The following is a 25740-nucleotide window of genomic DNA, read 5'->3' as shown; positions in this document are numbered from 1 at the left end:
ACTACTTTATCTTACCTCTGTTCAGAGAACAAAAACAACAATGAAAATTACATTGCAATTGGAATCACAGAATTGTAGAGCCAAGAAAGTCATCAGAGAAGTATCATCTGACCGAAGCCACTGAATTTGACTGATCTGGTATTTTCCATTACTTCTTACTACTGAGACATTGACTGAAAGCCATCTTGAAAATGCCCTCAGAGTGGTGGTCCCCAGTTCTGGCCATCTTTGAGGTAGATCCCTAAAGCAGTAATTCTCAATGATAGCTACCCCCCGGAGATCTTCCCTGAAACACTGGAGATGCCAAGGCTCCACCCAAAACCTATTAAATCGATCTCTGAAGGGAAGTCCAAACATAAGCATTTGGTTTTGAAAGCCCACACGTGCTTCCTAAGTACACAGGGTTGTGAACCATGCCAAGAGGGAAAAGTAACCTTTACTCAAAACATCCTTCAAGGAAAGAACACAAAGAGCTCATTCTCAAGGCCCAGGTCTCTTTCCACCTGGATATTTAGTTTTTATTCTTTTTTTTTTAAGATTTTTTAATTTATTTATTTGACAGACAGATCACAAGTAGGCAGAGAGGCAGGCAAAGAGAGAGAGAGGAGGAAGCAGGCTCTCCACGGAGCAGAGAGCCCAATGTGGAGCTCGATCCCAGGACCCTGAGATCATGACCTGAGCCGAAGGCAGAGGCTTTAACCCACTGAGCCACCCAGGTGCCCCTAGTTTTTATTCTTCTTTATCTTCTTTTATTTTCACCTCATTAGGTTAAAATGAAATACTTTCAGGCCTTCAAGGGTTTCAAGACCAGATACACAATGGTTTGAATGAGTAACGAAAGAGGGACAATCTTTTTCAAGATTTCAAATCAATTTATACACTTTTGAGATCATCTGACCTAGCTACTTGAGATAGTCTCCTAGTATATAACCTGGACAAGCCAGACCTGATGCTGCTACCATCTCATCATCACTTATCACCTGCCATGAACTGTGCTGAGTGCTTTCCTTGTACTATTCCATTTCAACCTCAAGACCGTTCTTAGCAGAAGAAACCATGCATATGCTATTACACAGTTGAGAAAAGCAGGGGCCAAAAGGATAGAGTGACCTTCCCAAGGTCACTCTGCCAAGACTCATAACTAGCTGTGTTTGGCTCCAAAGACCAGACATTAGACACCATACAATGGGCTACCTTCAGCAACTGTTTTGAGGACAGGCAAGGTAAAAATGATAACCAGAAAATAACCAGACATATATAACCTATTGTGATTCACCCACATGTTTTTTAAAACAAATTGTTCTGTTTGTCTTCGAAAGTACTTATTGTGGCTTATAAATACCACCCTTCCTAAAAAAATCATTCTTCACAATTATCTGGTTGCATAATATTCCATCAAGTTGATGCGTCTAGTTTACTTAGCCATTCCCCTACTGTTGGATACTTACGCTCATTCTAATTTTTCAATATTACAGATTATGCTACAATGACTATCTTCAGGTTTACAGCATCATGAAAAATGGGTAGTGTCATGGAAAAAATATGGTCATGATAAAATGTCAAGTAAAAAAAATGAAATGCAAATGTGTGTGTTGATTATAGTTACAATGATGGGGAAGAATATATATGTAAATGAGGATGGGGAAAAATGATATGAGCTCTTTCTTCTAGGAGGTTCTTGCTCAATTCTATTTTTCTATTTTCCTCCAGTGGTATTACTATGGGTTTATATTAGTGGAAAAATGTAAAAAAAAAAAAAAAAAGAAAAAAAAAGTATGTCACCCATAATGGGGTTAAAACATCTTAGTTCCCTGGATGTCCTCAGAACGAAGAGATGAGCTTAAAGGTCAGTGGTCTTGACTTACTCTGTGGACAGCAACCATAGAGAGAGCTTCTGAAAGGCTGGGAACCATGTCTTATTAACCTATGATTCCTAAGAAAGTCACACTGTTCCTGGAATCTATAATGTGTGTTAAGGGATAAAAGGAAAAGCCAATCAGAGAAAGACCATTATCATATGATCTCTCTGGTATGAGGAATTTGAGAGGCAGGGTGGGGGATTGTGGGGGTTAAGGAAGGAAAAAATGAAACCAAATGGGATCAGAAGGGAGACAAACCATAACAGACTCTTAATCTTACAAAACAGAGGGTTGCTGGGGGGAGGGAGGTAGGGAGAAGGTGTCTGGGTGATGCACACTGGGGAGGGTATACGCTATGGTGACTGCAGTGAAATGTGTAAGCTTGACGATTCCCAGACATGCACCCCTGGGGCAAACAATACATTATACATTAATAACAAATTTTAGAAATAGTAATAAAAATAAAATTCAGTTAGTATATATCATAAAAAAGGACAGAATTTCATAGCTTCAAAAGGCCTCATATATAATTTATTCAAATGTATTCAAAAACCATATCCCAGCTGAATGGATGGAAAGCCAAAAAGCCAAAAAGACTTGCCCAAGGTTCCCCCAACACTTGAGTGCAAGAGCTGTGGTTGATGCCATTTTTTTTCTAAAATCTACTGTAATTAGAAGAAGAATATAGTTAGCAGATTTGCTCAGTGGAAGCCATGGAGGAGACATCCTTCACCAGTCCAACCCAGAACGGGTATGAGTCAGTGACCTAGGGTACTGTACGGAGTCATGCGTCTTGAGCTAATTACCGATCTCTCCCAAATCCCTACGGCCTGCAGCCTCGAAGCTGCTCTTATCAAACAGCTCTGACCTGGGGCATCTGCTTCCTTCTCATGGAGCACCTAGGGGTTTGACTGTACCTGGGATACTGACTGAAGAACATTTTCAAACCAGGACACATGACTGAGGGGAGCGCCCTGGGCCTTTTCAGTTTCTGGTTTGCACCTTCTCCTAGGATAGTCTCTTCCTGCCATGACTTCATTGATCACCCAGTGGCGGCTTCAAATCTAAAATGGCCCGGAGATTGCCACCCCCTAAACACACTGTACATTCCCCTCCTCTTGAATGCAGGTGGGATTGTGAATATGATGTGATACCTCTTCCAGATTACGTGACCTGTTATCTGACAAAAGTGAAGGGATTTATCAGATGTAGTTAACGAACCAAATCAGTTGACTGTAAATTGCCATCAAGGAATTTACCCTGGATGGGTCCAGCCAAATAAAACGAGCCCAAAAACCAGACTGAGGCTGGGGCACCTGGGTGGCTCATTTGGTTGAGCGTCAAGCTCTTGGTTTCAGCTCAGGTCATGATCTCAGGGTCATGAGATTGAGCTCCACATTGGGCTCTGTGCTGGGCGTGGAGCCTGCTTAAGATTCTCTTTCTCCCTCTGCCCCTCCCCTCTTGCTCTCATGTGCTCACATGCACTTCCCCCCTTCTTTCTTTCTCTAAAAAGAAAAGAAACTGGAGCCTTGAAAGAAGAGAGTCTAATCCTAAGAGATGCCTTCCTGCAGGCCTTGAAGAAGCCAACAGTCATGCAGAGAGCTGCCCCATAGGACCACAATAAAGGGCCAGAATGTGCCTCTGAGCCCTGGGAGGGTCCCTGGCTGACAGCAGCAGCGGAAACAGGCATGTCCATCAGATAGCAGCAGGAAAGGACTTCTGCCAACAATCCCGTGCTTTTGGAAGAGGGCCCTCAGCTGAGGAAAGCCCCAGCTGACTCCTGGGTATCAGAGCCTGAGCAGAGAACCCAGTTTTGACCTTACAAGACGTCTGGCCTACAGAACCACTGTGAGACAATAAATGTGTGTTGCTTGGAGCTGCCATGTTTGTGGCAATGCATCACACAGAAGGAGAGAGTGAATACACAGCCATGGAGTGTGGAGGTCTTCTTTCCTTTCCTAGTGAGTGCTCTGCTGTGCTCAGAGCTGGCTAGCAAGGTCTTGGTCTGGTAGTCCTACAGGCACCTCCAAGGCAGCAGCTCTAACACCAAGCTTATCCCCTTCTCTCCTGAAGGTCTGCTGCCCTGCCCTTCCCTAGCTCTGTGATTCTCCCTCTAACCCCTATGCCAGAATCCCACGCTTGTCGTCCGCAATCCTCCCCGGCTCACCTAGTCAGAGCCAGACAGCCATGGGGTTCTCACTGGGTTTCCACATGTCCCCGATAGACAGCCCTTCCCACGGATTCCCAGTGAGCTCCCTCAACAGCCTCCCAACGGGTCTACCGCCTCTAGTCTGTCTTCCTTCCGGTTCTTCTTCCACTGTGGACTGACTTTGTTAAAACGGACACAGGATAATGGTTCTCTCTTCTTCAAAAGCCGTCTTGGGCTCCCCATTTCACGTAGGTTCAAGTGCAGGTTCTCTCTGGCTCACAGAGGGATGCGTTCATTCAGCACCTGGCCACCCCCATGCATTCATCCCTCAAGTAGAAGCTTTAATATGGGTTCTTCAAGGAGGCCTTTTAGCCTTCCACCAATTTCCCCATTATCTTAGCTCCCCCTCTCTTTTCTTTTTCAAAGGCAATTCTCAACATTTGAAATGATATATTCATTTGTGTGTTTACTTGGGAAATAGTCTCTTCCTCCCCCTTTCTTCCTTGCAAGACTGGAGGATTCACGAAGGTGGTCACGCCATGGGTCTATTTGCCATTATATACCTGGTTCTTAGCCTGGATTCTCACCAGAATTAGGTACGTAGTCAATGTTAGTGGATTAAATGAGGGACTAAAATGAGTGAACTTGGCATTCGATGTTTCTCTTGATCCCTTCCCAATCTTTTTTCCTCACTATCTTCATTCATATTTCTTAGACTCTAGTGACACGCACTTCTGCTTAGTAATCATATAAATCCTGTAAAGTGGGATTATAACCTTCATTTTTGAGAGGAAAGAAACCAAGACCTGGAAAGTAAACCAATTTGTCCAAGATCACCCAAAGTGAGAGCCAGGACTGAATAAGGTCACGCGTGCAAACCTCTTGCAATGCACCCGACACACAGCGGGCAGTCACGACCGGCACGTTCACCTCTTTATCTGGGAAAAAGTTTTGCAAAGGTAAGAGAATCTTGGCCATCCCAGAGGATTGCAAAAAAAAAAAAAAAACGGGGATGACAGAGTGTTGGTGCTTGGGGCGGGAAGCAGAGAGTCACAATCTTTTACTGTAAGGAAAAGGGGGGGAAATCCTGCTGAGCCTAGTTGAAAAACAAGAAAGCAAGAGAGACTGATTATTCCTTCTCGCTAGTGTAAGCAACTAAAAACGACATGTTTGCTTTATCGCCTTTGGTCTCCCATTTGATTCCTGACAGCCGTCTCCCTCCCTTCGATGCAGGGCTGGGCTGTCAGGTGCTGAGCTGGTTGGCATCACAAGGGAGGAGGAGAACAGAGAACAGTTTAAACAATATTTCAGGGACCATCGCTGGATTGTTGGGGGGAAGAGGTTGGAAGTTGTCTGCCTCCCTTTCTGCATTCAAGGACCCCCTCCTTTGCCAACATGATGTTTGGCATACTTGATGTTTCTGGGGGTTTTGGGAGATGTAGTCTGGGAGGGAGGAATCATTAAAAGAAAAAAAGAAACCCATCAACAAAAAAACAATGTCTATTTCTTCTGAGGTGTGAGAGAAGGTAGAAAAGAGAGACATCAGACAGAAGGCTTCGTAGCCCGTAACAATTCTGAATGCATAATTTTCTCTTCTCTAATGTCTCCCTAAATAGGGCCAAACTCTGGTGTAGATCAAAGCGAGGTTTCTGCATTTGACTGTTCTTTCAGGAAGAGAAGTCCAAACTCCCAGTCTCATCCTTCCATGAGGGAAACTAGAATCTCCCCCAGAAAGCCTGCATGAGCTACCAGAATCTTCCGGAAGAAGGTATCCACCTACTGCACATTACAAACAGCTAACTACCAGGGCAACAGTTACCATAAGAGGCAAGATTTCCCTGGAGGCAGATACTTGGGTGTGGTGACATGGGATTTGGGAGCCAAACAAAATGGCGGACAAGCCTCAGACCTGAAAGGTCATTTTGATTCTGTGACCTTGAAGAAATCACTCTGCCTGGTATTGGTTTCATTCTTTTACATTCACAAACCAGGGCAGTAACTGATCATGTAGGAAGATGAATGACTAAGCAAGGGACCAGGCACAAACGCAGAACTGGACAGATACATGGTTGCTGGAGCGTCTCCTCCTTCCTCCTACAATTGTTATTCAAGTTCCCAGCCTGGGAAAGATGGGTGTGGGGTGCATTCCATGGGGGCCCAATGCCCAAAGAGGAACAGGTGTGTGTGCTGGCGGCTAACAGGTCAAGGAAAGTGTAGATTGGTTTTCTCAACTGTGGCTGAAAATGAGAAGCTGAAAAAGGATTGTATACAGATACTCACACCCCTTGACTAGACATTCCCAGGTAATGGGTCTGAGATAAGTGTTATTTGCAAATGGTGCTTTTAAAAAATCTTTCCAAGTGATTTTGAGATTCATCTGGGTCACAGAACTACGTAGCTCCAACAGCCTTTCTCACCGCACAGCTTAGGATGCCTCTCCTGCTGTTGACTCTGACCTGGCCCAGGTCCTAGGACTGTCCCTCCCTCGAGTGGGTAGCACCAGAGGGTCCAACCTCCTGCTCGGACCCTAAACATTCCGTCTCCCCAGCAGACCCTGTCCTCTATTTCTGATTAGAGACCCAGGGCACTGACCCTTGGACTTTGGGGTTTGCTTTGTCCGACTCCCAGTGCACTGGCCCCTAGGAAAATATCTGAAGGTTTAGTTAGACTCTTTTGACAACATGGTCCTCACCGCCCCGCCTCTGGCTAAATTCTTCCTTTTTTTTTTTTTTTTTTTAAAGGTGTTTTATTTGTTTATTTGACAGACGGAGATCACAAGTAGGCAGAGAAACAGGCAGAAAGAGAGGAGGAAGCAGGCTCCCTACTGAGCAGAGACCCTGATGCAGGGCTTGATCTCAGGATTCTGGGATCATGACCTGAGCCTAAGGCAGAGGCTTTAACTCACTGAGCCACCCACGTGCCCCTAAATTCTTCCTTCTTACTGATAGTTCTTCTCAATGGGGAGCTGGTAAATGCTTAACAACGGGCTCTCTGAGGAGGAAGGGGAAGCTCGCACTGCTGTGTTGGCTGATGTCCATGGTGTGAATCCTTTTACAGTGGCTGATGATAAGCAACCAATGTGACCTCACTCAGAGCAGCGTTGGGAATGAAAAGCACAGGATGCTCTTACAAATTGGTATGGGATGGCTAGAATAGAGCACTAAAGTTCTACCATGTTTTCCTCCTTGGACCTGATATCCGAACCTTTATTGTTGGCGGCGCCCGGGAAGGTCGCTCCCCACGGATACCACCTTTGTCCTCCATACTGAGCTCACTTCCTAGCACCTCAGCTGGTTCTGACCACTCTGATTCCTGGCCCTTGCTCTTGTCAGAGCAGGTGATCCATGGAGGGCTTAGAGTGGAAACCAGAAAGCTGTCTGGGATCTGATGAGGCTTTCTGCACCAGCACAGATGCGGGTGTTGACCTCCTGTCCTGGCACACACCTTGTTCCAGGTACTATGATACGTACGTTCCACGCATCTCCTCAATCACATAATGGTCTGACCGGATTTTGAAGCCAAACTACTTACGTTCAAATCCCAGCTCCCCTTCCTTCATGGCTGTCTAGAACTCAGTATCCTTATCTGTAAAATGAAGAGGAAAATCTTCCCTTCTCAGTCCTGTTCTGAAGCTATGGGACGATGCATATCAGGAGCACAGACTGGCATAGTCAGAGCTCAAGAAATCCCATGCCGTTTCTTCTGTTCTTCTCCTCTTCCTCCCTCCTGGTTGTCTACATCTCTACCACGGACACTCAGCATGGTATCGCCAACAAGAACGTAGAGAGCATCACGTTTTGCCTCCCTTGTTGAAAGACAAGAACCAGAGGCTCAAAACCTTGCTCAAGTCTCATAAACAAGCAAACACTTGGGATGGGAAACTTCTAGTAGTCATGGTATAGTTTTGCTTGGTGCTTCCTTCCTCCGTCTCTGTCTTCCTACTTCCCTCCCAGCTCACCCAACAACCCCGCTTCCTGGCTTTCCACCCCATCCTAACCTGTCCCTGCTTTCCCCGTGTCCATGTCCACGTCCTGGATCACCTGACAATCCTACCGCTGATGGCCAGCTCTCACGTCTGAGCCCCCAGCTGAGACTTTGTCATGCCATCCTCGTTAGGAGGCTCCATGCTGGGCAGGGAGGAGGAGGCCCGCTGGGCCAATGGGCTTGAGAGAAATACGGACTTTGGAGCCTTGCTTCTCAGTCCTGGATCCCCTGCATCCCAGGAGCACCGAACCCCCGTCCCTGCCACCACTCCCTCCCTCCACAGCCTGGGCACCGGAGGCCTTCTTTCCAGGTCACTCTAGCTACAAAGGCTTAGAGAATGATTAAATACCAATCCTTCTGTCTTTTGGTGTTTATCTGGCCTTTTCTAGCAGCAGGTCCTAGGGATGTGCCCTGAAGGCTGGCTTCGAGGGAGCAGCCCGCAGATGGGCCTGCCATAGGGGCTGACCGGAGGCGAGGGGCGAGGATGGCAAAGGGAAACCCCATATCCCGACGTCCCCAGGAAGTCATCCCCATCAGATTTATGTTCTTACTGAAAATGTTTAGTCTTGTTTTTGTGTCTGTTTAGTTTTGTTTTTCCCAGAAGCAAGACCGATGTGCAGATCAGCACATTGGAAAAAAGGCCATCACGTCTTTCTGCTGTGCCTCACTGGTTACCATTGAGTGAGCAGTGATCACGAGGCAGGCCCTCTCAGTAAACAGGGCCTGTGCACACATCATCTCCTCTAATCCTCACGCCGAGCTTAAGGGAGAGTAGAAGGATGAATACTAGATTTGTTCTCCTCTATGCAGGACAAACAGGCTCAGAGAAGGAAAGTGCCTTTCCCTAAGTCACACAGCTAGGCAACAGCGGAGCAGGGATTTGGACTCCTGCCTGCTGTTTCAGAATCCTACCTACCATTACCTTACAAGGGCAACTGTTGACTTCATCTTTTAGTCTAGAAGGAATTTCAAGCTGACGGAAAAGCGGCAAGGAGAGGAATGGTACAAGGAACATCCATAGACCCTTTGCCCGGATTCAATAAAAATGTTGACCCATTTGCTTTGCCATTTGAAAAGGCAACATTGTAAACTTGAGGAAAATGCTTCCCTTTCCTGAGCTTTGGTTTCTCCCTACATAAAATGTTACAAGTCCTGGGGCGCCTGGGTGGCTCAGTGGGTTAAAGCCTCTGCCTTTGGCTCAGATCATGATCCCAGGGTCCTGGGATTGAGCCCCACATCGGGCTCTCTGCGTAGCAGGGAGCCTGTTTCCTCCTTCTCTCTCTGCCTGCCTCTCTGCCTACTTGTGATCTCTATCTGTCAAATAAATAAATAAAAAATTTTTAAAAATGTTACAAGTCCTTTCCTTAGGACCAGAAAAATCCTGTGGTTTGATAGCAAAGGACAGATAAAGGGTGGAGTGGAGTGGGGACCACAGCCCTCAGGGCATGTCTCCTGCTCCCGTCTCCAGCCCATCTGCATTATTCCCTAAACCACAGACTCAGGCTCTTCCCAGTTCTTGCCATGTATGCCCCTCCCACCCCCCTTCCCCACTGCACCACGTAGCCTCTGCCATCACACGATGCAGGTCCTGTTCTGCCAAACTTTCACTCCACCCCATGCCCATTCCCCAGAGTCTCCACACCACACTCACCCACCTCCCACCGCCGCCCGCGCAGTCTCCTACCCTCAATCCCAAAGGCCTCCTTTCCTGCAGACAGGGCTTGAATTTTCCCTCGCCTGCCGTCTTTCTCTAAAAGAGGATTAAACCGTGTGTGTGTGTGTGTGTGTGTGTGTGTGTGTGTTGTGTTGCTGGGGAGAAGCACAAAGAAAAAACATCATACATCCATACAATGAGCACAAGGTTTTGTTAACAATTCAAGAGTTTTCAGTTCTCAGTTTAAGAACTGCCGAATTAAAACAAGTAACTAAAATAAAGAAAGAGGCAAAACCAGGGTGGGGGCACTTGTGCTCTCATGGTCTCTGCTGGGGAGCTAATTGGCAAAGCCTAGAGGAAAATGCATGAGATTGGGAATAGGAAGATGTGGGTTTCTAAAACTGGCTGGGCAACCAGCGGATGAGAAGAGCAAGGTTCAGAAAGGGAGAGACAGTAGCCCAAGGCCACAGAGCCACCCACGCAGAGCTAGGCGGGGAGGCCCACGCTGGGTACTTGCGCTGCTGGAATCATCCAGCAGCTGTGGCAGCTCTGTCTGCAGCTTAGTACTGTGCCTGGGGCTGGACAGGCCATCTGGCCTTCTCATCTGGACCTCCTATTATACACTAGCTTCTCCTGATCAGCACCGCTTCTCTGTGTGAACCGCGGCACCCCCCGCAGGAGTTTATGACCACCTTGAGGCTTGGCGGCCCAGGACCCCGTTTCCCACAATGCCCAGCATCCTGCTTAGTAAGGTTGTTGATTCCATAAATACGAGTTAGACTACAATGAGCTTCAGACTGGATGGCAAGAGGCGCCCGTATCCTTGTTTGACAGATGGGGAAACTGAGGCCCTCAGAGGGCACATGCTTCACAAGGGTCACTGAACGAGTTACAGTAAGGCTACAGACTTCAGTACACTTCCCCTACCTCTGATTCATAAAGGTGAAATTCTGCCCAGCGGGAATCTATCATCTCCAGCTACTTCATTAGTTAATCCTGTGGGACACGGGCAGAACTGCCGGCGCCCAGACAAGTGATGGATTGAATGGTTATTTCCTTGACCATACACAGACCTCTGTGCTTGACAAATAGACTCCTTTAGGTAGCAAGATCATGCATGAAATGAAATCAGATTCATTTCACAAGGCATTGTGAGATTTCGCTCATGCTTCTTGCAGCGGTCCTACGGATGAGGGTCCCCTGTATGGTGTGGAGGTTTCGGGGCAGGAGTCAGCAAACTGTGAACCACAGGTGAAATCTGGACCCACATCTGTTTTGGAAACAACATTTCCTTGGGACACATGTATGTTCCTCCATTTACGTGTTATCTTTGGAAGCTTTCAAGGGACAATGGCAGAGGTGAGGAGTTCCAACAGTAACTACAAGACCTGCAAAGATGACCATGTGTATGAATCAGCCCTTTACAGAAAGAGGTGGCTGACTCTTGATTGTGGAGACCCTACCAGACCCAAAGAGACTCTGTTTCTTAGTTTCTTTGTCTCTCTTTTTGCCCACTCGCCATATCGATTACGATGGCTCTCTGCTCATGGTGTTCTACCTGGCTATACCAGACGCCTTTGAATGACTGTCTCAGTTCCCTTATGAAAAAAAAAAAAAAAAAAAAAAAAAAACCCAAGACTCACGGAAGCCAGGGTTGAGTCTCAGAATGTATCACAAATCTCTTTCCAGGAGCTCCTATTGCCAAAAATGAAATTTCAGCTGACTTAATTTTGGGCTCAGGATGCTTTCAAGGAAAGGGAAATTTCAGGAGAAAGAAGAGAATTTCAGAGTCCTGGAACCTCCCATCTCTGGAGTTGTTCCCTCTGGGAGGTGGGTGTTGACAGCTCTATTTTATACAGAAGGACGTGCTCAGGAATGAAAAGCCCACCATGGCCACACCAAGGGGATGGGGCAAAGCCAGGATTCACAGCCAGATTGAGCTGAATCTGATGCCACTTATACGTCTCTTGTGGGACATGCTACAGAGAAACCGAGGTAGGAAAGCCCCATTAGATGTTCTCCTTCTCCTCCTACTCCATGTCCTTGCTCTACCTCACCCCTGGGTGTATCCCTCTCTGCTGGGGAACTTCCTGAACTTGTGACATCCCTTCAAATTGCACAAACTCCAAGTATGCTCAAAGAACCAGACAGAGTGGGTTTCCAATCTCAGTACTCAAGCCTTCCTCCCACTACCCGGCACGTTCTTCCCTAGGGCCTTGAAGTGGAAGAACAGACAGGGCTGAGGCCTCATTTCTGCTCACCAGGAGCAGAAAAGAGAAGAGGAAATGAGTGCAGACTCTGTTCTTGCAAGTGGAAATGGAGTGAGCAAAGGTATGAGGGGCAGACAGAAAAGCAGCATGTGCTCTGGGCACTTATAATAATAAAGACACCGGGACAGGACTTTCTTTCATTCATTCGTTAACCATTCATTTAAAAATATTAGCCCAGTGCCTACCCTGGACCCATCCCTGTGTTTGTTGCTGGAGATGGACATCTAGGTACAAATGGCCATGTGCCTATCCTTGTGATGCTTCCAGCTCTTTGGAGGATACAAACATCCCCCCAGAGAACATGCTGGTAAATTACAATGATGAGGAAGTCTGCAGAAGGGTAAGATCACAACCGCTACTGTAGAGTGAAACAGAAATCAAGGTGGGATGACATGACTGAAGACAGGCCGTGCTATGTGTTAGTGGAGATGTCACAGTGAAACAGAGGGCAGGGGCACAGGAGGTGGAGAGTGCATTCCAGGAAAGAACGTCTGCGGAAGTTCTTGTGGGACAGGTATGGGAGCGCTGGAGAAGAAGCCTGGGTGGCAGGAGGACACAGAGCCCTGGGGAAATGGGCGACTGACCACTCAACACATCCACTGAAATGCAAAAGGAAGGACTGAAACTTCCAAGCAGAGAAGCAACATGACCCCTGTTTACATTTTTAAAATGGTCACTCTGGCTGCAGGGTTGAGACTGGGCTAGAATGCAGTAAGTGAGATGGTTGAGAAGGGGATTTTAGTGGGTAGCGACAAAGGATGGAGGTGACAGGGACTGGGATGACAGTGATGGTGGAGGGAGATCGATGCTAGGCACTGTAGTTGCAAAGGACCTGCGCATGGTCCCATTTAATCCACACAGTTACCCCAAGGGGGTGCTATGGCCACCCCATTTTAAAACCAAGACTATGGAGACTACTGGCTCCTGTCCCATGGAAGGATACACAGCAACAAAGACAGGGCTGAGCCCTAGGTCAGCTTCCAGTTCCCACTCTTCCAGGAAGCCCTCCCAGATTTCTCAAGCATTCCTCTCTCTCTCCTTTTTCCCAAAGCTGGAACAGTCAGAACCATCCAGAGAATGAGTTCTACTTTGTCTTCCCACATATCTACTATCAGCACCTCTTGTGGCCCTCGGGAAGACTTTCACTGACTTGCTTTTGAGCACGCCTTTCAACCTCTACTTGTCGACGGGGGAGGTAAGACTCATACACAGGCAGTGACTTGGCCAAGGTGATGGCCAACGTCATACTGAGAACTGCTGGCAAATCCATCCAGGACTGGAAACCACAGCTCCTGATGCTATCAGATGACCCCACAGTATGGACCCCCTTCCGAATCCTTCAGAGGTGGCAACAGTTTAACACCCTAATTGCAGTCTGCCTACCCCTAGATTCGGGCTTGTTTGCAGCTGGAACTGAAGGGGGGAGGGTGAATGAATATGGATTCCCAACGCTCTGAGGTCACACTTTTCCAACACCTGGTATGTAGAGATGTGCCCTTCCTGGATGTTCTAGCTCTTTCTTCCCCGGCCTCATTGCACTTTAGCACCTTCTCCCTGTGACCGTCCGGATGGCCTGCATGGTCTCAGGGAGTCTGCAGGGAGCTGCTGCAGCCTGTGGAAAGAAGAGCTGCTGGGATGGCGGTGGCAGAGGCCGGGGAGAGGGCTGGCACGCAGAGCTCGGGCAGGCCTGGCGGTGAAGGCACAGGCCAACGGGATGACAGAAGTCACTCGAAGGTGAGGGACAGACAACCTCTCCAAAGAGAAAACCAGGCAAGAAGAGAGGCATGTGGGAGGGGGAAGACAAGGTGCAAGTGAGGCCAGGTGCCCGGGTGCATTTCATGAACAGGGGATTCTCGAACATACACAGCCAGTCCTACCAGCATGACGAAGAAGGGACCTCAGAGACGTGGGCTCCCCCAGGTCTCAGAGAAAAGACCAAACACCTGGACAGGTGGAAGGACTTGCATGGGGTCCCACAGCGCTGGCCCAGATTGGGGATCTGCCCACACACCTGTCCCAGTGCTCCTTCCCGGGCCACTTAGCTCCCTTTACCACCTACACATCTCGTCTCGCTCCTTCACCCCTGCCTGCGAGCTCGAATGACACGAACTGATTTTAAACCTCACAACACCCCCTCGAGCTTAAATTTCCCTAGCCTCACTTGTCAGAGGAGGACACTGATGTGCAGAGAGATTAAGGTTCATGTTCAAGAAGGCGCCGCTTGTTGGTGGCGTGGCTGGGACTGGAACCCCGGCAGCTCCCTGTAAGCACCAAGTTCTCACTCCTCCGATCCAAGGCTCTCTCACCCCCACGGGCTCCCAAACTTTCCCCAGCTCACTTCTGTGTTGTGCATTTTCCCCGTGAGGGCAGGGAGTGCTGAAGGTGCTTCAACTCTCTCACACACACAAGAAACCGCAAGGAAGGGTCACAGCCCTTGGAGGGGAGGACCGTGGTGTCTGCAGAAACAGGCAGGGGGCCCCGGATTCACTGTGCTGCACAAAGAACCCGAGCACCAGCAGAACTGATAACCGTGACGCTACCACACACAGCGTCGGGAAGGCTTTCCCGTGACCTTGAAAAGAGGGCAGAGGAGCCTATGCGAAGGGCGTTGAAACTGGAAGCTCCTTCGGACTCTCTCAACTCCCTTCCCTGCTGCAGTGTTCTTCCTGAGCATCTGTCCCCATCTAACATATTTATATTTTGATACAATGCAAGCTCCACAAGGATCAGTCTGTTAAAAACTGTTGTTTGATTTGTGTCCCCAATGCCTAGAAGAGTGTCAGACACACCGTTGGGGCTTGACAGATATTTGAAGTCGTGAGGGAAGGAGGGAGGGAGGAAGGAAGGATCCACCGGGAAACAGTTGGCGAGAAGAGGAGGGAGCGGTAGGAACGGGGGACGAGAGACAAAGGTAAGGAAGAGAGAAGAAGAAAGAGTGAATGCGGAAGAGAACAAAGGGAAGAGAAGACTGAAGAGAAGGAAGCCCTGATGCAGGAGAGAAAGGGAAGGAGAGAGGAAAAGCAGACGACAGGAACAGGAGCAAGAGCAAGAACATGCAACAAGCAGGCCAGCAAGCATCCCAGGGGCCTGAGAAGCAAGAGGAAGACATGGCTGGAACCACAGGCAGAGGGAGGACTCAGCCCTGTGGACAATCAGAGGGACAAAGCAGCAGCACTCAGCTGGCAGGAGAGCTGGAGGGAGGTCGGGGGAGGTGCGGGGAGAGCGGGGAGAGGGGATGCATCACAGCCCTGACTCCCCCCACCACTCAGCCAAGAAGCACAGCCTGGCCTTCTGCAGCCTTTGGAGGCATCGGGCCAAACCGTTTATCTGGAGTCCCGGGGCTTGCTTTTGCTTTTCTTTTCAAAGTTTAGCTCCGATTTACGAGGGGCGTGCTCCGTGATGGATGTTTTTCCAATTAGCTGTAAACAGCCCAGTCTTGCAGAGGAGATCTACCAACTTCCCCAGCTCTAATTCTGGCTGCTGGACTTGGGGAGGGAGAAGACAGGTCAAGAATCATCTATCACCAACTTGGAAATCAACGCAGCAGATACCAGGGGGCCAAGGCTGGGGGAGGAGGGAGGGGCAGGCCCAATTGTTCCAATCACTGCAGAGGCTGCAGAACTTTCCCAGTTGATGGGTCGTAAGAGCTACTCCCCGCACAGGGTCTTTTCAGTGAAAGGTACCAGGAGTGGGCACACAGGGAAACCCACAACGAGAACTGAATTGGCATTACTAAGGTCTATTTTATTTGCCCTTAGTATGCACCTGGTGCCATGACAAGTTTTTTAAAGATTTATTTATTTATTTGAGAGAGAGAGGAAGAGAGTGCACACAAGAGGGTAGGGAGAGGGACAAAGGGAGAGAGTCCCCAAGCCGACTCCCCGCTGAGCACAGAGACCCACACAGGGCTCAGTCCCAAAGCCCTGAGATCAGGACCTGAGCTGAAACCAAGAGGTGGACGCTCAACGGACTGAGCCACCCAGGTGCCCGCATCGCAGATATTTTATATAGCTTAACCAAAATCCATCCCTGAGTATATGAGGCGATTATGAGGCCCATTTCACAGATGATAAAATTGAGGTGTAGGGGAGGTAGATAACTTGCCCAAGAGCAAAAGTGGCCCAGGGCAGCTATGTGACTGATGCCCTTTAAGTGTCCACCAGGCATGCGTGGAACACACGCAGAAGTGTTCTACAAGAGTGATTCTTTCCCTCTTCCCTACCCCAGGAACTTCTTCAGCCCCATGTGTGCAGAGGTGAGAGGGCCACATGTCTTGATGAATTGCCTTCATGTTTGCCAGAGCACCCTGACTTCTTTCTGGGTCTAAACCTTCAATGGTCTAAGCCCTCGGAGCTCTCGTTAATCACTGACATGGAATACATGTTTTACCCCCCACCTCCCACTCCCCGTTCCCTTCCAAGACTGCAACCTTGAACTAGCTGTTTCCCCATCCATACTCAGGGATGAGCAACGACATTCACAGGTGATTGCCTGAAATATGCTCTATTCTCCCTTCGGAGTATATGCAATCATCAGAGAACTGTGGACCTCAGCCCCAAGGCGTAGCCCTTTATGGAGTCCTGCACCCGCTTCTGATGACTCCTTACCCGGTCATTGTAAGAGAGAAGGATACGGATTTCACCTGGTGAAAACACTCTCACGAAAATCAAAAGGAGTCGCCTTTAGAGGAACCTACTGGAGAACCTGCCCTCTGGTCTTGGTGGCCAGTAAGAAGAGTTTCCTGCACAAATGCTTCTATCCCATAGATGCTGCACGTTTTTCCGCTGAGCCCATTTCCCTTTGCACGTTGACTGTTAAAGCTCTGCCTTAAACGGCCAGCCCCTTCTAAGAACGACGCACCACAGTACGCCAGAGATCACCCTGCATCGATCCAACCTGGGTTTGAATCATGTTCCTTATTCCTATTTTACTTTCCATCTGATTCCTTTACTTACTTCATTCCGGTGCTGGATTTTTTTTTTTTCCTTTCACTGCATAAACTTAAAAAAACCTTCCCCAAATCCGTTGAGGAAGGAGGTAGGACGGAGAGCAAATAAAGAACGGAAGGGGAGGCCATAAACCACCAACGCGAGTCTAGAGGGGGTTTCGGATGCCAGACTGTGTTAACTGCATCGGGACGGGGTCGAGGACAAGCTGAGGTTTGTCACGGGGCACGGAGTCTGCTTTCCAGGCTTTCCTCCTACAAACACTGGTTCTGGAACCTTCCCCAGGACTCCTTACCTTTGCTGCGGCGACGACTCCTGTACTGCTCCGTATAGAAGGTCAGCTGCGTTTCATCGTCTGCCTCTGAACCGGAAGTCCCCTTGGTTCTCCCAAAGCTGATTCCCCCTGAAAGGAAGAGCAACCCATTAGTCACGTAAGCCTCCTGGAGCTTGTTAAATCCCTCATCCGACCCAAAGATCAGCAGCCCCATCCCCAGGCTTCTTTCTGTAAATCCCAAGTGACACAGGAGCTAGCATGATTTATGGACGGAGGTCGGCTCTGCGGTGAGGCAGATCTGGGTTCTAACCATGGCCTGGCAGCCGTGAGCTCTGTGACCTTGAGGGGACACCTTCTTTAGCTGAGCCCTGGGTTCTCTCTTAATAAAATGGGGACAATAACTATTGACTTTGTAGGGTTTCTATGAAGATAAAAGGAGATAGGATACATAAAATACCTGGTTTGTGGTGGGTCTTAACTAACTGATAGCTATATTGTCACTTAGTAGTGATGAGCCTGCCTCTAAGAAAACACTTCGGGCAACTTAATTTCACATACATTTCAAGCAAGTGCTTCCTGGATGCCAAGCCCAGAGCCAGACACTGGAGGTACAAAGATAGATACAGCCCAGTTCTTGCCAGCCGGCAGATCATAAGCTAGTCCAGGAGACAAATGGGATCCTAAGGAGGCTTTAACCTAATTCATGGTTATGTTTTTCCCCACAATGAGATGCTGAGAATATGGGGGAAAGCAATCCATCCCAACATGGAGCACCTGAGAAGGTTTTATGAAGGAAGCGGGATTTAAGTCAGGGCTGGAAGGATGAATGGGGCTACGGTGGCAGAGAATGGAGTTCCAGGGAAAGGTAAGAGTTGAGCAACCCCGGGGGGGAAGGGGCGTGTGGGCTGGGGAAGGGCGGGGGAACAGCGAGTAGAGAGATGACGGGAAGGACCCCGGGAGCCTCATGATCGACGCTCCACTGCCACACGGAGGTCGGCTTTTGGGCCTCACGAAGGGTCCCAGGGCAAGAGGATGTGTTGGTTAGTCACATACAACGTGAAGGACAGGACAATGGCACCCACGCCTCAGAGTGGGTGCCGTGGAGGGCAGGAAGCTGGAGGCTCAGGGATCCCTTGGTGAGAGGCATGAGGCTCTGGCTGAGGCAGGGGGCAGCGTGGATAGAAAAGAGAGGGGAGCGACAGGGGGTTCAGAGACACACTCAGGATGTGGGGCCACAGGGGACGCACTGACACGCAACGGACAGTGGCTTCCAAAAATGATCAAGATTAAAGGCCAGAAAGAAATATGCCAAAATATGAATAGCAGTTAATTCTGCAGAGAGGAATATATATATATATATATTTTTTTTTTAATTTTCTCTGTGCATTTATTTATTTACTTACTTACTTAATTATTGTTAATGAAAAAGCACAGGATGTGGGAAGAGAGGCATTAAAGCATTGGTAAAGTCTTGGCCCTAGAGAGGGGACAGTGCAGGGAGAGCTTCAGAGCATGGTGGGGCGCATCGTGGGCAGGCAAACAGGGGGCCTTGGGTTTGGGTACAGATCTTCGGACACTGACGTCGACATCCATAGCCTGTGTTTGGGAGGAGACTCACGGCGGAAGCGGATAAGCTGGATGAAAAAGTAGTTGAAGGCAGGGCAGAGAGGGAGACCACTCTCCCCTCCAAATATTTTGTATCTTCTGAATCAAGCCCCATACCCACCTATTACATGATTGAAAATTCTACCCGAGGAAACGACAAACATAGATCAGTGGGGAACATGGCTCAACTCAAAGACGCGTTCCCTATGCCACTTCTCTGGGAGGGCCTTCAGTCTACAGAAATCCCACGTGCAGACACTCCGCCTGCAATATGGTCATTGTGCCTTCATTGTTTCATTCCAGCAGCACGTTGAGCAAGGGGCTACGTGCCTAGAAGATGCCGATGCATTACTGCCTACAATCCTCATCACGATATCCTCAGAGCAAAAGTGCCATTAACGACCTAGATAATAAAGACACAAAGACACGCATGGGCAGAGTCACACAGCTGATGAGTCCTAAAATTGGGATTCAGGACTAGTCTGTCCAGCTCCACATTTGAGCTTTCTAGGATGCAAAGTGCTTTCCTGGAAATAACTCAAGAGGGAACTTCAGGGAGGGCAGGCTGTCCATTCAGCATCAGGGCACCAAGTTCTCATCCTCCCATTCGGAACCCACACCCTTGGAGGGAAGTATACTGTGGCCCATTTTATAGATGAAACCCCCATGTTTCAGAAAACAAAAGGGATTTGCTAATAATGAGTGAAGTTGGACTCAGTATCCACATATGACCAACAGCCAAGTTCAAATTTTTAACCACTTTCGACACTGCCTCTCAGAGTAATGCTCTGTAACATGGCAAGATTAATAACCGCCCTCTCCCTTCCCTGAGACAGTGTGTTGCCATCGATGGGAAAGTATAGGAGACAACAATGTCTGATCTTTGTCCTGGAAGGTGTCTTTGGCCTGTCCCCTGTCCCAACCTCCAGCAATGGAGGGTAGGGCCTGGAGACAGCAGGAGACTCCAGGTTCTACAAAATGCAGCTCTTTCTTTAAAGGCTCTCTGCTTTGAAGTGGTGTTGGCCGAGGCCCCATGGACATTCTGGAAACAAGGAAAGAGCAAAGATCTCAAAGGTCAGGAGGGCTTTTTAAACTTCCATTAACATATTCTACTGTTATGGGAAAAAGGACAGAGAGAAGGAAGGGGGAGAGGAGGGGAGGGGAGGGGAGGAGGAAGGGGGAGGAAGTGAGGGAGAAGGAAGGAAACAGAATGGAACTGGGAAGGGAGGATTTTTGTTCATCTACACATAATTCTTGGCCAAGGGGAAAAGGAAGGCATTGGATAAAATCGTTACTTTATGCTCAGAGAGCACCTGTCATTCTTCCTACTATGTTTTGGGCAGCAGAGACAAAGGGGAGGTTCTATCCCTAGCAGGAGTCTACCTCAGACTCCCCCACACCCCCTTCAATCTCCACCACCCCCCGCTTAATTAAAACATTCCAAGGAGGGCGCCTGGGTGGCTCCGTGGGTTGAGCCTCTGCCATCAGCTCGGGTCATGATCTCGGGGTCCTGGGATCGAGCCCCGCGTCGGGCTCTCTGCTCCAGGGGGAGCCTGCTTCCTCCTCTCTCTCTGCCTGCCTCTGCCTACTTGTGATCTCTCTCTCTGTCAAATAAATAAATAAAATCTTTTGAAAAAAAAAAACAAAACAACAACAACAACAAAAACATTCCAAGGAAATCCTTTCTCCCCGCTTTCTCATTTTCCTTCCTCTCCCAAACAAATGACCTACTATGCTCCTGCCCTGGTGAACATGACAGGCACTCAGACAGGATCCTTTCCCTCGTGGGACAGTCCAGCTGGGGTGAGAGAAAGTCACCAGACATTTCAAACACAATTGAAAAAAAAAGAAAGAAAGAAAAGAAAAGCTCACCATTGCCTAACACTCTCTCTGCCAGGCACTGTTGTAACCCTTACACAAATCGACTTGTTTAATCCTTAAATAACCCTAAGAAGGAGGTTACTACTTTTATTCTCTTTTTAATGGATGAGGAAATGAAGACATGAGGAAATTAAGTAATTTGCCCAGGGTCACACAGCTTGTCAGTAGCAGAACCACAATTCACATCCCGGCAATGGCTGTAGAGTCTATTCCCTTGGTCTCTAAACCCGCGCACAATAAAATATGCAGATAGCTCCCTGAATGTCCACAGCCACGCCTGTAAGGAAGGCATTACGTGCCTTGTCTTCCACATGAATAAGCTGCGTCTTGGAGCTGCTGTGAGGCGGGAAGCGAGGGAGTGGAGACAGAATCGGGTCTGCTTCCCTGCAAAGCCGGCCTCGTGGCTAAAACAGTCTGGGACACTGTGTGTGCACACGCATGTGTGTGCGTGTGTGCATGTGTGTGCACATAGGCAGAGCAGTGGCAAAGCTTGATTTCACCTGCAAGGATTAGCAGGTGTGTAATGTGCCTCCCCACCAAAAAAAAAAAAAAAAAAACCAAGGAACATTTTCCTCTTCTCGAAGCTCCTCGCTTGGACCTCTGTACTTGTACTATTGGTAGGAACTCCATTCAGGCTTAGCTAGATCTTTTTTTTAATCTTTAGAAACTTTATTTGGCAGACAGATGACAAGTAGGCAGAGAGGCAGGCAGAGAGAGAGTGGGGGAAGCAGGCTCCCAGCTGAGCAGAGAGCCTGATGTGGTGCTCGATCCCAGGACCCTAGATCATAAGCTAAGCTAAAGGCAGAGGCTTAACCCACTGAGCCACCCAGACACCCCCAGGCTTAACTCGTTCTTAGGGCCATCTCCACCATTCCACATGCCCAAGCACATGGACATCACACCCCTGACTACCATGAAGGCTTCTCCAGTCCTTCTCCACTCCCATGCTTTTGACCTCAGCTCCTTCCTGTAGGTAGCAAGCAACCATTTCCAGAGTGGAAGCTGAAACTCAGAGAGGTTGCTGCTACACCAACCTGTCCGACAGAAGTAGAATGCAAGCTGCATATGTCATTTTAAATGTCCTAGCAGCCACATGAGAAGGGGAAAAAAAACAGGGGCACCTGGGTGGCTCCGTGGGTTAAGCGTCTGACTCTTGATTTCAGCTCAAATCATGATCTCAGGGTTGTGAGATCAAGCCCCACATTGGGTTCACACTCAGCAGGGAGCCTGCTTGAGATTCTCCCCCCTTTCTCTCTCCCTCTGCACCCCTCCCCTGCTCGAGCTCACGCTCTCAGTCTCTCTCAAATAAATAAATAAATAAATCTTTAAAAAAAAAAAAGGAATGGGAAAAAACAAATAGGTAAAACCAATTTTCAGAATATATTATATTTAACCCAATACACTAAAAATACTATCATTTTAATATGTAATTCACACAAAAAATGATCCACATTAAAATACCTTATAAATTTTTTTCATGACAGGTTTTCAAAATGCAGTCTGTATTTTAGGCGTCCAGCACCCCTCAATCCAGACTATCTGCAGCAAATGCCTATCAGGGAACACACTTCTGGGTACATTGGACCATGGGTATCATGGAGCATAATTAAGGGCCAGGATCGGGGCACAGAGAGAGATGAGTAAGTCACAGACCCCACTAAAGTACTGCATCTTTTTTTAAAAATGTGAATTGCAAAAAATGGGATAGCTCAGATTCCACTAGAAGAAGAACCATTGGTTGTATCTTCAGGCCCCTAGGGGTCCAGCAGTTCTCTACAGGAGTGTCATCAATGAGCCATGGCAGTAATGCCCTTGTGTAGAAAGACGAGACTGTGCTGGGGTCAGACCTGAGTCCTAATCTGAGGTCTCACTTCTTGGCTGTGTGAGTTTGGGCGCGCACCTACCCTCTCTGAGTTCATCTTTAAAAGGAGAGACAATACTCCTTAGCCTGCATGGTCACTATGAGGAAAATGACAGAATGTATGTAAAGAGCATAAACACCAGAAAAGTGATGGTGAGGGCACAGGCCTCATCCATTCGATGTCTACCTGAGTTTCACAGGAGAAAAGAAATGCTGCTGGGGATGGGGGAGGGGGGGTTCTCCGCTTTCTGTGACATCCTGGGGAGGTGGCAGGCACCCAAGTCCTATAGTCTCTCGGCGTCCATCTAGTCCAAAAGGGCCACAGGCCAATTACACACGGACTTGGAGATGATTCAGACAGATAGAAAAGGGCCCCCTCTGCTAGTATTTTAATATGAAATTGGTGATTTAGTGAAGTAAAGTGCAGCCATTAATTATACAGGACTCCTCCTGTCTTTCCATTTCAGGCTGAGGGAATGTGAGAAGGGCCCGAGACGGGCAAGAGGAGAGGAGAGGAGACGCCCTTCGTCCTCGTTCCGCGGGCCCCGGTCCTCTGGTCCTGAACCATCCGGAACGGAGCCTGAAGTAGACGGGCGAGGCCCCTTCTCTAGTGTGGTGAGCACTGCGTAGGGCCCTTCAGATGCAGTGGCCTGTCTACACGTCACAAGGGGCCCAGGAGGGAAGCATCGCCTCGATTTTATTGCGGGGCACGCCGACCCGCAGGTTCTCAATGCTGCTTCTCAGAGATCACACAAATGACGAATGGCGGAGTCCCCAGCTTTGAGTGACTTTCGTGTGATGCTCTAACCCTGTGCTCTCGTGAAAAGACAAGTCTTTGGTCTGTAGGGAAATGCAAACCCAAGCCACAATGAGATATCATTACATAGCCAGGAGGTGGGCCATCATCAAAAAAAAAAAAAAAAGAAAGAAAGAAAATACCAAGTGTTAGAGAAGCTGTAGAGGACCGGGAACCCGCCTACATGGCTGGTGAGATACCAAATGGTACAGCCACTGTGAGAACTGGTCTGACAGCTCCTCACGAAGCTAACCCCACAATCACCACGGGGCCCAGCAATTCTGCCCATAGGCATGCCGTAAAAGAACTGAAGACAGGGCCTTCAAATAAACCCGTGCACACGAACGTTGATAACAGCACTATTTATACTAGCCAAAGGGTAGAAACAACACAAATGTTCATCAGCTTGTGTGCGGAAAAACAAAATGTGGTGTAGCCACACGAGGGCATATTGAGGCAATGTTACTCAGCCCTAAAGGAATGCTGACACCTGCTAAACATGGACGGACCTTGCAGACATCGTGCTAAGGGAAAGAAGCCAGACACAAAAGGTCATGTTGTACATGTTTCTATTTATGCAAAACATCCAAAATGAGTAAATCCATTGAGACCAAAAGCAGTGGCTGCCTGGGCTGGGTCGATGGCGGAGAAGAGTGGAGAGTGATTGCCCATGAATGTACGGTTTCCTTTGGGGGTGATGGGAATGTCTCGGAACCAGACGCAGGTGGTGGTTACACAAACTTGTCAGTGTGGGAAATGACAATGAATTACGCACTTTAAAATAGTTCGTGGTTGATTTTATGTTGTATGAATGCTACCCCAACAAATAAAATGCTAAAACAAAGAGGCCCTCTGTAACATCACAAGACTGGGGGTAGAACCGTAGAACGGGGAACCTGGGACCAGTGAGAGACAGCGAGAAGGCACGGTGGGACACAGAGTAGGGACTTAGAAAGCCATGCTGCCCAGGGCTGAATCGAGGCATTCCAATCCCTACCCAAGTAATCACGGCACTCCCTCATTCATTTATTCATTCACCTCGCAACTACTGACCGTGACCCCACTCTGTGCCAGTGTTCTAGACACTGAGGATTACAACAGTGAATGCAGCAGGCAAAACCTTCCTGGCTTCAGCAGCTTCCTTTCTGGGGAGGAAGCAATTAGGATATTCCAGGCACGATGCAAAGCCCTCTCTACATAAGAATCATTTCAATTTTACTGATAAATAAATGAAGATATGCAGAGGTATTTAGAGGCTTTCCCAAGAGGGGAGAGATATTTGATGGCAAACAAAGGACCTGATGATAGGTTTGCTCTGGGGCAAATCAAGGCATCTGAACAAATTGAAAGTCACATTATGGGAAAGTCTAGAGCAGGATCGGGGGTGCCTGGTCTTTCCAGGCCCTGTGAGAATTAACTCATTGCTCTTCTTTGCAAAGCTACCGTCTCTGACTGTGCTGCCCTTCCACAAGCCTGCTGTGCCAGTCCCTGGGAGAGCGACCCCTCCACACTCCATCTCCCGCGCTCTTGGTATCATGATGGATGGTGGTGACATGTTAAATTATTCAGGCTCCGTGTCTTCCTCGAGCTGGTGACAGTGATATTGCATTTTTAGATTGCCCAGAACTGCACCAGATAGAGAAATATGTAGCTTGGGAATGCAAAAACCCATCTGACCCCCAACCGTCCGGGGAATACAAATGGTGCCAGTTGTGGGAAGAAGACAAAGGCGGCTAAAACGTCCCACGCCCCCTAAACCACACAACTCATGATTGCTTTGAGCTCTAGGGCTAGACCACAGATGTTCATATGCATCTACCACTTGAAGAGGCTCTGACCACAATCGCTACCTGTCACGGGGTGTTGCTATAGGCCAGGCACTTTGCCCAGAGGTGACTATCCCATCGCCATCCTTCCAAATGTGCCAGCCAGAGGCTGAGGACACGATGCTCCTCATCTGCAGTCACACGGCCAGCAAGTGGAGGACCCAGATGCCAACTCTGGTTTACCTGATGCCCCAGGAAGGAGGACTGGGAAATATTCTTGGGGTTCATGTTGAATTTGTAAAATTGATCATTATGGTTAATAAAATCCTTATGGTAAGGTATAATTAAACATGATAGTTAATTATTTCAGAAAAAAATGGAAATGACCTAGAGGCCCATTTTTAGGGGACTGATTTTTAAAAAATGGTATACTCTTAAAATAGACTTACATGAGGCTGTTAAATACAGTGACATAAATGTATATTTATTGATGTGTAGACCTCTCCATGATACATCATTGAGGGAAAAAATATACAGCAAAGAATGCAACGCGAGATTCCACTTGTGTAAATTTATACACATTTTGCTATTTAGTGTGGATTCCACTGAGTGTGCGTAATAAAAAATATATTAATTTAAAAATTTTAATTTAAAAAATAAAGACGTAAGTCAATCTGAGATGTTTATGATCTAGC

The 25740-nt window shown here is 48.2% G+C and overlaps 1 protein-coding gene across 3 annotated transcripts in view; it reads right to left on the bottom strand.

The window, feature by feature from the left end:
* The window catches only part of ASTN2 (astrotactin 2), an 858139-nt gene that overhangs the window by 541175 nt on the left and 291224 nt on the right, over nt 1-25740 (bottom strand). For all 3 annotated transcript variants that reach the window (XM_059410933.1, XM_059410934.1, XM_059410936.1), the window contains one exon: nt 17158-17265. In XM_059410933.1, coding sequence (XP_059266916.1) covers nt 17158-17265 — 108 coding nt within the window. The remainder of the gene's footprint in view (nt 1-17157; nt 17266-25740) is intronic.

Source organism: Mustela nigripes, chromosome 9, assembly GCF_022355385.1.
Source record: "Mustela nigripes isolate SB6536 chromosome 9, MUSNIG.SB6536, whole genome shotgun sequence".
NCBI classification, from domain to species: domain Eukaryota; kingdom Metazoa; phylum Chordata; class Mammalia; order Carnivora; family Mustelidae; genus Mustela; species Mustela nigripes.
This window is presented reverse-complemented; position numbering and strand designations above follow the sequence as displayed.